Raw genomic sequence first — 13,709 nt, 5'->3', positions numbered from 1 at the left:
GGAAAAACCCTGCCTGCAGTTCTCCTATCTATACCCCTCAATTTTGCACACCTCTGTCAGATCTCCCCTCAATTTTCTACTTTTTAAGGAATAAAAGTCCCTTCATATAGCTCAGGTCCTCAAGTCCCAGCAACATCCTTGGAAATTTTCACTGCACTCTTTCAATCTAATTTACATCTTTCCTGTAGGTAGGTGACCACAACTGGACACAATACTCCAAATTAAGCACCTCACCAAGGTCTTGCCCAGGAAAGTGAGAAGATAATCGATCAGAGTTATAGGGAAGTAATCACCTCTGAGTTGCAGGAAGCAGGTAACTGGGCAGCTGTCAGGAGAAATGGAAATGTGAATAGGCAATTATTGCAGAGCACCCCTGTGGCCATTTCCCTCAATAGCAAGTGTACCATTTTGGATACTATTGTGGGGGATGACCTCTTAGGGAGACCAGGTTCCTGGCACTGAGCATGGGTCCATGGAGCAGGAAAAGGAGGAAAAGAGGGGAGCAGTAGTGATAGGGGACTCAATAGTCAGAGGAACAGACAGGAGATTCTGTGAACGTGAAACCCAGATGGTATGTTGACTCCCAGATGCCAGGGTCAGGGATGTCTTGAATCATGTCCACAGTATTTTGGAGGGGAGGGAGAGCTGCTAGATATCTTGGTGCATATTGGTACCAATGACACAGGAAGGAAAAGCAAAAAGGTCTGAAGAGAGAATTTAGACAGCTAGGCAGAAAGCTGAGAAGCAGGACCTCCAGGGTAGTAATTTCTACGTTGTTACCTGTGCCATGCACCAGTGAGGGTAGAAACAAGATGATTTGGTAGATAAATGCATGGCTGAGAAGCTAATGCAGGGGGCAGAGCTTCAGGTTCTTGGATCATTAGAATCTCTTCTGGAAGAGGTGTGACAGGTTGCACCTGAACCTGAGAGGACAAATATTCTCGCCGGCAGATTTGTTAGAACTGTTTAAATGAATTTTGCGGGGGGGGGGGGGGGGGGGGGAATACAAACCGGAGTGAAGGGACTCGGGATAGGACAAATGGTAAAAAAGCAGGAAGGGCAGGCAGTTGATAGGACAAAATTGCACCTAGCAGGGCAAGTATCAGTGCATTAGGAATGCAGAATCAAAAAGGGTTGCAAATAGAGAACTTGAAGTGTTGTATCTCAATGCACAGAGTATGAGGACTAAGGAGGAAGATCTTGTTGCACTATTACAGATTGTCAGGTATGATGTTGTGGCCATCACTGAATCACGGCTGAAGGATGGTTGTAGCTGGGAGCTGAATGTCCAAGGTTACGTGTTGTATTGGGGGGGATAGGAAGGTAGGCAGAAGGGGTGGAGCGGCTCTGCTGGTAAAGAAAGGCATCAAATCAGTAGAAAGATGTGACATAGAATCAGAAGATGTTGAATCTTTGTGGGTTGAGTTAAGAAACTGCAAGGGTAAAAGGACCCTGATGACAAGCCTCCCAACAGCAGCTGGGATGTGGATCACAGATTACAACAGGAAATAGAAAAGGCTTGTCAAAAGAGCAATGCCTTGATAGTCATAGGAGATTTTAAAATGCAGGTCGATTGGGAAAATCTGGTTGGTAATGGATCTCAAGAAAGCGAGTTTGTTGAATGCGTACAAGATGGTTTTTTAGAGCAGTTTGTCTTTGAGCCTACTAGGGAATCAGCCATACTGGATTGGGTGTTATGTAATGAACTGGGGCAATTAGGGAGCTTGAGGTAAAAGAATTAGGAGGCAGTGATCACAATAAGATTGAGTTCAACTTGAAAATTGATGGGGGGGGGAAGTAAAGTCTGACATAGCAGTACCTCTTAGACACGGTTGCAACATCCTGCCTTTAGAATACTTCATCTTTGGGGTGTGTCTATCTTGTGCAATCTGAATTGCACCGAGAAACTCCAGCCATTGGTGTTCTGCTGCCATCCTTGCTTGTAGCCATTTCCAATCAGCTTTGCCCAGCTCCTCTCATTCCAGACTGCTGTGCTGCAAGTCGTCTACCTCATTGCGTATACTATACGTTCAAATATAGCGCCTTCAATCCTGTTTTCATCACACTTTTTGATTTTGCTCCCATGTTACACTTTAACATCCCACTGTTTGCAATTTTGCCCTTTCACTACACTTCACATCCTTGCAAATTAATTTAAACCCTCCCCAACAGCCCTAGCAAATATGCCCATCAAGGATCTTGGTTCCCCTTGATTTCAGGTGTAACCTGGACATACTTTCCCCGGAAAGGGATTCCAGTAGTCCTGAAATCTGAAACCTTGCCCCCTGCACACTTTGTCAAATCATCCTATTCTTGCCCTATGTGATAAGAAGCCAAAGATCCAAAACATGGACAGGTGGAGGAGCTGCTTGTCTGGTGAATGCCAGGTGAAACTGAGAGGGCAACAGGCAAGCTGTACACAAGTTTCCACATGTTTACAACTGAGACTCTTTGAATCTTTTCCAGAGCTAGATGATTCATCAGTCAAACTTGAAATGGAGGGGAGTCGGGATAGTGGGAAGCTCTGTATTTAGAGGTACACACCAGGGCAATGGAGATACGCAGAATTGACAGTAATGTCCTGGCAGAGGTAAAGGTGGTATCTTTGTTGATTCTCGACTCTTTCCTCATCTCCACATAAGCAGCAGTGATGTAATCAGCCAACGATTCAGGGATCATTGGCTCCTTCTTCTTACAGAGATTGATGTAACGCCTAAACCGGAGAGAGAAGAGAAACACGTGATGTATGTTCTGCCCACTTTCCGCCAACACTCACCCAATGCTGCAAAGGACACGGTACCTCATGAGCTTCATGTCCAGTGGCTGGAACTGTGAGGGTGGCTGCTTGCAGTGCTGATGTACGTAGGTGATGTGCTGGGCGAGCCTGAGAATTAATAACAGCACGTTAAATACAGTACTAATGCAACAACTCAGGCACTACTTTCCAGGAGCCCCAGTGATAACTTGGACCAGACCACAGGTTTTACTGAGCCCAGTGATCAGCAATCATATATCCCAACACACGACCTCACCTTTGCCTTCTGCAAATAACTTCAAACTGCACTGTTATAACAAAAAACATATGCCTCTACCCCCAAAAACAAGGCTATGTCCTCTTGAGATCTTTTGCCATGGCATTGCCTTGCATTCTTCCCAAAACTGGACAAAATATTCCAACCAAATCCTGTTGTACAGATGTTCAATTTCTGTTTCAAACTTAAAGACCAAATTTAAACATAAATATATTTTGAACAACACACTCCAAGCCATTCCCCATTAAGGAGGAGGTTTCTGACTCCCTCTGCTCCTCCACTACCATTTACTATCGATATCCCCTTTGCTGTTCCACGTAAAGTCAGTCAGCTGGCATCTATCCACAGGATATTCCTATCTGTGTAACTCCTCCGTTCTAGAGGTTCTGCGCTTACACACATCTATGTTGCATGAGCCCACACACAAACCTCAGGTCATTATCTCGGTTGGGTTTATCCTGAATAAGCCACAGGAGGTCAAATCGGGACAGCAATGCCGCTGGGAGCTGGATGTTCTGTTCAACTGATTTCTTGGGGTTGTATCGGCCATATGCAGGGTTTGCTGCTGCTAGAATTGAACAACGGGCGTTCAATGTTGTCATAATACCAGCCTGAAATAAAATCCAACAACTGATCACCTTGAGCAGTGCGTTCAACATAAAAACAAAAATCACCCTGACAACATGAAGGACCTGGATATATTCCAAAATGATTTTTAGATGTTGGTTGTCAATATTCTGCCACCATTCCCTTTCCCAATTACCTTCTTTTACCCGTGTAAAGATCCCTACACAGTTATCTTCAAACCAATTGAATGGTGAAAGGTCTTGATAGAGTGGATGAGGAGAGGATGTTTCCTATGGTGGGAGAGTCTAAGACCAGAAGAGACAGCCTCAGAAGAGAGGGGGTCCTTTTAGAACGGAGATGAGGAGGAATTTCCTTAGCCAGAGAGTGGTGAATCTGTGGAATTCTTTGCTACAGGCAGCTGTGGAGGTCGAGTCTTCATGTATATTTAAGGCAGAGGTCGACAGATTCTTGACTGGTCAGGGCATGAAGGGTTACGGGGAGAATAGGGCAGAGGGCAGAATTGGATCAGCCATGATCAAATGGCGAGTGAGCCAAATGGGTTATTTCTGCTCCTAATCTTATGGTCTTAATAATGACTCATTACCAACCTCCTCTCCACTTTATCTTCCCAACTTAAACATCCCTGCCTTGTTGACATTACCTGAAGGTTTACACTCCGCATCCAAAGTGATGACAGGCACTGACAACACACAGGCAGTGGACCTGGTCTCTATTTAGTCTCGTGATAAAACATGCCCAAGTGGCCCCCAGGTTTGTACCACAGGACAACTCACCAACTACACTCATGATTGAAATCGAGTGGGTTTCATCACCCGGTTGTAGCCTCAGTAGCCTTCCCAATTATGAGCTATCCTTTCCCAAGCTTCAGTTCAAAGTTAACAATCATTTTAAGAGAAACCTACTAAATTACTGTTCAAGCACCTCTGTACTTAAATATTTTGTGTATAAGTACTCAAATTCACTGAGTTAAATACCTCAAAATGCCAATAAACTGCTCAGCTTGGGAAAACTCTCCACTGGACGCAGTCAAGTGCAACAAGAAATAATCCACAAACAAGAAAATCTGCAGATGCTGGAAATCCAAGGCAACACACACAGAATATTGGAAGCCAGGCACAATCTATGGAAAAAACAGTTCACGTTTCAAGCTGAGACCTTTCATCAGGACCAGCGAAGAGTCTCAGCCCAAAACGTCAACTGTTTACTCTTTTCTATAGATGCCATCTGGCCTGCTGAATTTCACATGAATTGACTGCAATTTTTGGCCATCTCAGTACCAAAACCTAACTCCAGAACTCAAAAGTGGTTGCTTTCTTGATATTAATTTCATTCAGTTTTCCAGGATTTGTTGTGAAGGGGAAGCAACCTGAGCTCACAAAGAAACAAGACCAGGACTTAGATGATCAGATAAATGGAAATCACAGAAGGCTATCGTCACCCACTGGGTGTAGTAGCTCGCTGGAGTCCTCTGCCTCAGGCCAGCCTTTCACATTACTCCAGCTATAGCCCATCTTCTTGATATATCTTTCATCTCCCAGGGATGAGGTCTTTAGAGTTTCTATTGGTGTTTCTGTAGCACTGCATTTTTAAAACTGGATGAGGTTGCTAGCCCCATTCCCAACCCTCATCCTTTCGCAGACAGGATTGGGACCGTCCATGGTGGAGTTAAGTGAGGGATGGCCCCAATATAAACTATCACATCCTACAAAACAGCAGACTGAAAACTGCCCTCATCTTTCATTCGCTTGTCACAGAGTGTCCAGTTTAATTGATCCACCTCTGGCAGCTTTACAGGTCTGCACATCTTGAGGGACAGACAGTATGGGAACAAGACAATCAGCCACCACATCGAGTGGTAAGCAGTGGGGACCCATCCATACTAATCCCATCTCCCAGGACTTGACCTGTACCATTGTATGTCTGAAAGATTCATATGCTCAATAGAGACTTCTTAAAACGACTAAGAGCAGACTCCTTCAAACCCGAGATACTCAAGCAACTGGAAGTGAGGCACGGGGAGGAGACAGAACAGTACAGGGCAGCTGTCATAGGGAAGGAGTATTGACGGGGCAGGCAGAGGATTGCATCACAGCCCAATACACCAGATTAGAGATCAAGCCAGTTCCATCACTTGCACAAGATCAAGAACATCTTTAAAAGGAGATGCTTCAAGAATACCCTCACTAGAGACCCTCATCATCCATGACACGTCTTCTTCACATTACTACCATCAGGGACCAGGAACCTGAAGACCCACACTCAATGTTTTCAGGACAGCTTATTCCCCTCTGACTTTGGATTTCAGAACAGTCCACAATTACATGAATAAGACCTCGTTCTTCCTTTTTTGCGCCACTTAATAGTTATTTTTATGTTTCACAGTACTGTTGCCTCAGAACAAATTTCACATCATACAAGTCAGTGATCATAAACACGATTCTGATTCTGAATGAAGCTTTGAAAGCAGGCCAGCAACAGCAGAGATAAGTGAAGAGGACATGAGTGACCATAAATTTGGACAGGTTGATCATGGAGAAATGGTGAAGCTCTGAAATATTTATTTGACAAGAAATGATGAGGAGGGAGATCCTTATCTATACTCAACTCAATAACTTTGAAAATGGAAAAAACACACTCCCAACTCCAGAAGCTTACTTGATTATACTTACCTTAGCAATTGAGATGGTCTGCTGCTCCATAACTTCATGAATGGCAGTCCTGTCAGAGTCCATCATCTTATCAAACTCATCAATGCAGCAGATCCCCTGGTCAGCCAGCACTAGAGCTCCTCCTTCCAGGATCATCTCCCCAGTGACCGTGTCCTTCATAACCGCAGCTGTCAAGCCTACACCTGAAGAACCCCGGCCTGTGGTGTACTGACCTGCAGGCAGCACACACCAATGTCAAATGAGTTACATGCATGGTGAGCTGGGCTACCAAATAGTTGGTGAAGGAAACACTTTGCTAATCTCATTAATCATCCCACCACATTAAGCAGCATCTAACCTCCCTTTAATGCTTACTTCACTCCCATGCAACCCTCCAACTACTCCCCAGCCCAAACTAATGGTCTTCTCTGTAGTTCCCAACCAAGGCCTCACAAAAGTTTGTTCCACTCAAGACCATTACAACATTAACTCTCCTCCTGCAACTTTACAAAATGCTGGTCAGGGTGCTCTTGGAAAACTAGATACAGTTCTGGTTACCAGGTTGTAGAAGTGATTGCACCAGAGACACTATAGAGGATATCCACTGGGGTGCTGCCTGGGTTGGACGATTTTATTTATTGAAGTGAAGGAGGCCAAGGGGTAACCTGGAAGCATATCAGAATGAGGGGGATAGGGTAAATGGTCACAATGTTTTCCCATTGTAGGAATATCAAAAACAAGAGGGTGTAGGTTTACGGTGAGGAAGGAAATTTAAAAGGGCATTTTGTTTCAGAAGGAGCGTTTGAGCTCTGGAACACCATGCCAGAGGCGCTGGTTGAATCAGATGCAATTATTTCATTTAAAAGGCATTTAGACATCTATTTAAATAGACATGGCAGAGAAGGAATGTGACCTAATGCGCCTGAATAGGAAGTGTAGATGGGCAATGGGATTGGCATGTACGTGGTGAGCTGAGGGGCCTGTCGTGGTGGTGTATCTATAACTTATCACCAACGTAAGCTTCCCATAACTGAAGCAGCATCAGATTTAGGCAATTAAAGAGACCACCACTATTTTTGATTCTGCCAACTAGAACAAACAAAAGGGCTTATCCTTTCACCACTTCCTCATCACTGAGCCATCCATTGCAATTAGACTGAAGCACTGGCTAGTGTTAGAAAAGATATGGATCACGTGCAGACAGAAGAGAATTAGCTAAGGCATCGCATTTATTGCAGATGTAGTGGTTCAAAGGGCCTGGGCTGCACTATTATATGTTCTAAATACACTCAGCACGAAAGTACAAACCTGGTCCATTCAAACTCTTCAGATTTAAGCAGTACTAATCTCTGAACCGTTCTATAGAAAGCCAGCCTTCTGCAAGAATGCCCCTACCATATCAACTGGTGATCAGGAACAATACCCGGCACACCTGAAATTGACACAACACAGTTCAGCTACGAAAGTGAGGACTGGGCACTTACTCCTTGGTGCCAGTCTGTCAATGTAGCAGAGCAGTTGGGACTTGGCCACACCTGGATCTCCCATCAGACAGATGTTGATGTTTCCTAAAAATAACGAGCGAGGAGATTCCACTGAAATGAGTATGTTCAGTGAGAGATGTTACATTACCTCTGGATGCGGTGGAATCAAGGCCAGACAAGGAAACGTAAAGTTTGCTGCTCACTGTGCACGAGACTGGCAGATATTGTTCACCACCTTGTGACATCCATTCCAGAACCCACTAATTCCAGTAAAAGGATTGTGACTTTGGTGAAGACACAACTCTAGGTAGCAAGAAACTCAATGGAGAATTTTGTGGAGCAAAATACGATTAATCTGAAAGAATTACTGTCAAATTTCTACCCACAATCATTAACTTACGACAGGTGCTTGAAAATAACACAAGCAACTGGGAGAATGGGACCAGACTGGCTTAGAAGGTATTCATTTCCCAATCACAGAGGGGTTAAAGTTAAATGACATCGGCTGATCAGCAAGTTAGATGTAACTGGCTCTTTAACAATAGCCATCCAGAAGTAATTAGTTCCCTTATCCATTGGGAGGATAGGGGCACCCAGTTCAATAAGGGTTTCTTCCACTAACATCAAAAAGGAACATCACCCACCACAGGAACACTTGAATGCATCCTATTACAAAAGATAGGCTTCCAGTCAGGATGGGTATACAAGGAAGAGTCACAGAGTCAGGAGTACACAGTAAACCATCCTTGGCACAGCTCTCACCTCTGATCTTCATTCCTTTAGGAGACTGATTCACGCCTCCAACAAGCAGCAGCAACAGTGCCTTCTTCACATCCTCATGCCCATAGATCTCCGGGGCAATCGAGGCAGCCAACTTCTCATAGAAGTCATCCTCTGCAAAAAGTCCACATCACCATTAGCAGCAAAGGGGTCTTCCCCATCCCACAAAGGTCCCACCAACTTGTTCCTTGCAGATAGTCATAACTCACTCCGAGAGAACGTACTACACAGACCACTTCAATGTTACATGTTCAGCACTTCACCAATTTACCTGTGATTTGCCTCAGCTCCTCTTCGCTCAATTCCTCTGCCCCTAACTCATCGTCCTCAGATTTATTCATCTGACTGATCCTGTGAGCATCCAAGTACGTCTCTGAGAGCAGACCCTAAAATCAGTGCAAGAGATTAGTCTGGACTCACGAGTCAACTGTACCAATACGTCCAGTCCTGGCCGTCAGAGCTGAGCACCCTGACAGAAAATGTGGCCTGAAAGCATTGAGTCTCAACTCCCGCGTCTCAGGGAAAATAAATTCATAGAACACTAAGCACCGAAACAGGCCCTACAGTCTATCTAGTCTGTGAAAAACTATTAATCTGACTAATCCTACTGATCTCACCTGGATCATAGCCTCCATACCCCTTCCCATTCATGTCACTATCTAAATTTCTCTTCAATGTTGAAATTGGCTCCACACTCACCACTTGCGCTGGCACCTTAAGTGAAGAAGTTCCCCCTCATGCTCCCATTAAGCTTTTCATCTAGTTGTAGTCCCACCCAATCTGTGGAAAAAGCCTACTTGTATTTATCCTATCTATACCCCTCATAATTTTGAAAACTTCTATCAAATCTCCCCTCAGTCTTCTACATTCTAAGGAATAAAGTCCTAACTTATTCAATCTTTCCTTATAACTCAGATCCTCAAATCCCGGTGACATCCTTGAAAATTTTCTCTGTCCTCTTCCAATCTTATTTACAACCTTCCTGGAGGTAGGTGACCAAAAGGTAGTCTTCCTCGCTGTCCACTACATCTCCAATCTTGGTGCCACCTGCAAATCTGCTGCTCCAATTTTATGAATTTATTGACGAGATGCAACACAGAATAGCTGCTTCGAGCCGTGCCGCCCAACAACCATTTTAACCCTAGCCTAATCATGGGATCATTTACAATGATTAATTAACCTACCAACCAGTAAGTCTTTGGACTGTGGGAAGAAAATGGAGCACACGGAGGAAACCCACATGCTCACAGGGTGAAGGTACAAATTCCATGCAGACAGTGGCAGGAATTGAAGCTGGTTCCACATAGCGTTATGCTAACCACTATACTACCATTCCCCCCTTAATAATTTACCACATTATCATCCATATCGTTGATATACGGCAAATAACAACGGACCCAGCACCGATCCCTGGAGCATACCACTATTCACAGGCCTCCTGTCAAGACAGACACTCTGGCTTCTCCTGCAAAGCCACTGTCTAATCCAATTTACTACCTCATCTTGAACGTCAAGCAACTGAACCTTCCTGACCAACCTCCCATGCGGTACCTTACCAAATGCCTTATTAAAATCCATATGAATGGTGGGGTGGAGGTACATCTTTGCTATAGGAGGCGAAGGTGCTCCTTCCCTCCTTTAGGCTGCAGGTTAACCTTGGGCAAATTATAGCACCTACCCAATCAGGGTCAAATGGAGCCATGGGATAAGGTGATGGATGGTTGTATGAGCAGCTGGACATATCACAGGTTCTGGTTATGTGACCACTGATGCCAGGCACACAATCTCTGAAGCGTATCGAGAATGGCTGGGGGCACCCGACTCGTAAAGACACTGTCCAGAAGGAGGCAATTGCAAATCACTTCTGTAAAAAGAACAATTATGGTCATGGATAGACCATGATCCCCCACGTCATACAACAAGGCACATAATGACGATGAAAGTCCATGTAGACGGACCTGGACTTCCGGGTCATCAAGGGAATGGCGGCATAAGGAAAAGGTCTCTCGACAAAAAAGGTAAACTGCCCCATAATCGAATTTAGACAAATACTTAATATTGCATAACTATATTAATAAAAGGGGCAAGGATGATGTCTAAGAACAAGATTAAAAAGTCCGTTCCGAAGGCTGATAAACATAAAGAGACGCAGCAAGGCAATGGGCCTAGCTCCCCCACGGCAAGCCAGGATGGAGATAATGAGGGGGAAATCGGTGATTCTGTCCTTGATTCTCAGAGAGATTCGCGAGTTCCGACAAGATAACAGCAAACAGCTGGAAGATATTAAAGGAGAAATAGTAAAAACTAACTCGCGGATAGATGAAGCCAAAGCGAGGATTGTTGGAATTAAAGAGAAGCTACAAAACGCAGAGGAGGTGATAGCAGAAATGCTGAAGCTGCAAGACCAGCTCCAGTGGAAACTAATAGATCAAGAAGGCCGCTCGAGAAGGGAAAATGTGAGGATTTACGGAGTTCCCGAAGGAACTGAAGGTAAACCCGGATTGATGATTCCCTTCATGGAGAAGCTACTTAGAGAGAACCTTGATATACCGGCCGCAAAAGACCTACAGATAGAAAGAGTTCACCGCGCGTTGGCACCACAGTCTCCAGCAGGCGCCCAGCCCAGATCGATTCTGGTCAGATTTCTCAGTTACAGAACGAAGGAAGAGGTGCTTAAACGGGCATGGCAAAAGAAAGGTTTCATGTGGAACAACTGTAAAATCAGTTTAGACCATGACTACACACCGGGGATTCTTGCCAGACGGAAGGAATATACGGAAACACGGAGAGTCCTGAAGGAAAACAACATCAGATTCCAGACCCTGTATCCAGCTCGGCTGAGAGTCTTTTACGACGAAGGGACAAAAACTTATGCTACGGTGAAGGAGGCAACATTGGACCTGGCGGACCGGGGACTACCTATTAAAGTTATCACCCAACCGGAGTCGCTACTGGAGAGGATTCGGCAGAAGTCGTGGCAGTTAGTGGGGCGAGGACGCTCCACTCGAACCAGAGTGTCAAACTACAAGAAAAAGCTGCAAATATTCAGACGCGAATGTACAGAAAACACAGATTAATTAAGAGAAATGACTGAAAAGAGTAAATCGGACTTAAAGATAAAATGAAAACTGGTAACTGAAAATAAACTAGACGGAATAACTTGAATGACAGCAATATGGTCGAGACATAAATAGGAGAAAATTCTCTATGATTATTCAAACTGCTGAGGGCCCTCTAACACAGGGTGAAGATAGAGGTTATCCCTCTGAACTGAGGCGGGTCGGTGCTCAGGGCTCACTGTGGGAAGTCGGGAAAAATTTTCAAATGTTGCACGTTCAAAAATGTCTAGGGTGTGGTTATATGTCTTGGTTTACTGTTGAGAAGGGATTGCTTACTGTTTGGTTAGAAAAGGAGAGTGGTTTTTTTTTCTACTAGAGAAAAATGCAAACTGAATTGGTAAAAATAATTTCCTATAATGTTAATGGGGTTTTGAATCCAATCAAAAGAAATAAGATTATGTCTAAATTGAAAAAAGAGAGGGCACAAATAGCTTTCCTCCAGGAAACACGTATGAGCCAATCTGAACATGGAAAACTAAAAAGAATGGGCTTTAAGCATGTATTTTATTCATCATATAAATTGAGTCACAAAAGAGGGGTAGCTACTTTAATATCAAGTACTCTTAATTATGAACATATTTCAGAGACTAGAGACAAAGAAGGACGGTTCGTAAAAATCACAGGGAGAAGGTACAGAAATAACATTGCTGAATGTTTATGCTCCTCCAGGTTGTGAATGGTCATTTTATAGACACATTTTTGACCTAATGGTCAGTTCTCAAGGGGTAGTAATTTGTGGAGGGGATTTTAATATTAGATTAAATCCTATATTAGATTCTTCAAGAATAGTTACTCAGAATAAACCTCTGACTCGGAAAGTGAAGTCATTGATGGAGGAGTTGGGAATTATAGATGTCTGGAGGGAATTACACCCTACTAGTAAAGATTATACATATTACTCTTTCCCTCATTCAGCCTATTCAAGGATAGACTATTTCTTTATCTTTAATACAGATAGACTCAGGATAAAAAAACTAATATTGCAACAATTGATCTGTCGGATCATAGCCCAGTCTCTATGTCTCTAATCCTGGAAAGGAAAATGAAGAAAACACTATGGAGGCTAAACTCACATATACTCAATGACCCGAAAGTAATGGAGAGATTAAGGGGAGAAATCAAAGAATATCTAGACCTTAATGACACGGGAGAAACATCACCAGTGATCTTATGGGATACATTGAAAGCTGTATTGAGAGGGAAAATTATTTCCATTACCACTCACATGAAAAAAATCAATGCACAAAAATTAGCACACCTTCAAGGAAAATTAAAACAACTTCAAGTTGTAGATAGCACCAAAAGTAATTCAAATCGAAAACAGGAAATTAGGAAATTGCAAAGTGAAATTGACAATATTTATACATTGGAAAGTCAAAGAAATTTTCTTTACCTGAGACAAAAGAATTATGAAGTAGGAGGTAAATCAGCTAGATTATTAGCATATAAATTACGAAAACAGCAAGCAGACAATACAATTCATAAAATAAAGAATCCAAAGACAAAGCTTGTGGAGAGTACAATAGGGAAAATTCAAGAGAGTTTTGAAACATATTATCGAGAGCTGTACTCCCAACCCCGGGCCCCCAATGAGCCCTATATAGACAGTGTATTGAATTTTTTAGATCTACCTAAACTTACAGATTTACAAAATGAAAGTTTATTAGAACCAGTAACTGTCAAAGAACTGAACGTGGCCATCTCTAGGTTAAAGGCTGGAAAGTCCCCGGGTTCTGATGGGTTTACCTCAGAGTGGTACAAGTCCCTGAAGACACAGTTAGCCCCATTACTACTTAACACCTTTAATTGGATCTTGCAGAGAGGAGAAACTCCACCTTCCTGGAGAGAAGCGATTATTTCAGTTATTCCTAAAGAGGGTAAAGATAAACTAGAATGTGGCAATTATTGGTCAATTAGTGTTCTTAATTTAGATTACAAACTATTTACATCTATATTAGCGCACAGATTGGAAAAGCTTTTACCTGGCCTAATCCACTTAGACCAGACTGGATTTATTCAACAAAGACAAACACAGGACAACATAAGGAGAACTCTGCA

At 43.3% G+C, this 13,709-nt stretch overlaps 1 protein-coding gene across 1 annotated transcript in view; it reads right to left on the bottom strand.

Moving 5' to 3' along the window:
* Positions 1-13,709, bottom strand: part of mcm7 (minichromosome maintenance complex component 7) — a 35,046-nt gene that overhangs the window by 7,059 nt on the left and 14,278 nt on the right. The window contains exons 8-14 of the mRNA XM_072240719.1: positions 8,804-8,918; positions 8,515-8,646; positions 7,753-7,836; positions 6,290-6,501; positions 3,462-3,643; positions 2,801-2,884; positions 2,545-2,713 (exon numbers count right to left, since the gene is read on the bottom strand). Of these exons, the coding sequence (XP_072096820.1) occupies positions 2,545-2,713; positions 2,801-2,884; positions 3,462-3,643; positions 6,290-6,501; positions 7,753-7,836; positions 8,515-8,646; positions 8,804-8,918 (978 nt within the window). The remainder of the gene's footprint in view (positions 1-2,544; positions 2,714-2,800; positions 2,885-3,461; positions 3,644-6,289; positions 6,502-7,752; positions 7,837-8,514; positions 8,647-8,803; positions 8,919-13,709) is intronic.

The sequence above is a fragment of the Mobula birostris genome, chromosome 22 (genome assembly GCF_030028105.1).
Source record: "Mobula birostris isolate sMobBir1 chromosome 22, sMobBir1.hap1, whole genome shotgun sequence".
NCBI classification, from domain to species: domain Eukaryota; kingdom Metazoa; phylum Chordata; class Chondrichthyes; order Myliobatiformes; family Myliobatidae; genus Mobula; species Mobula birostris.
The sequence above is the reverse complement of the archived record's forward strand: the minus strand, read 5'-3'. Positions and strand labels throughout refer to the sequence as shown.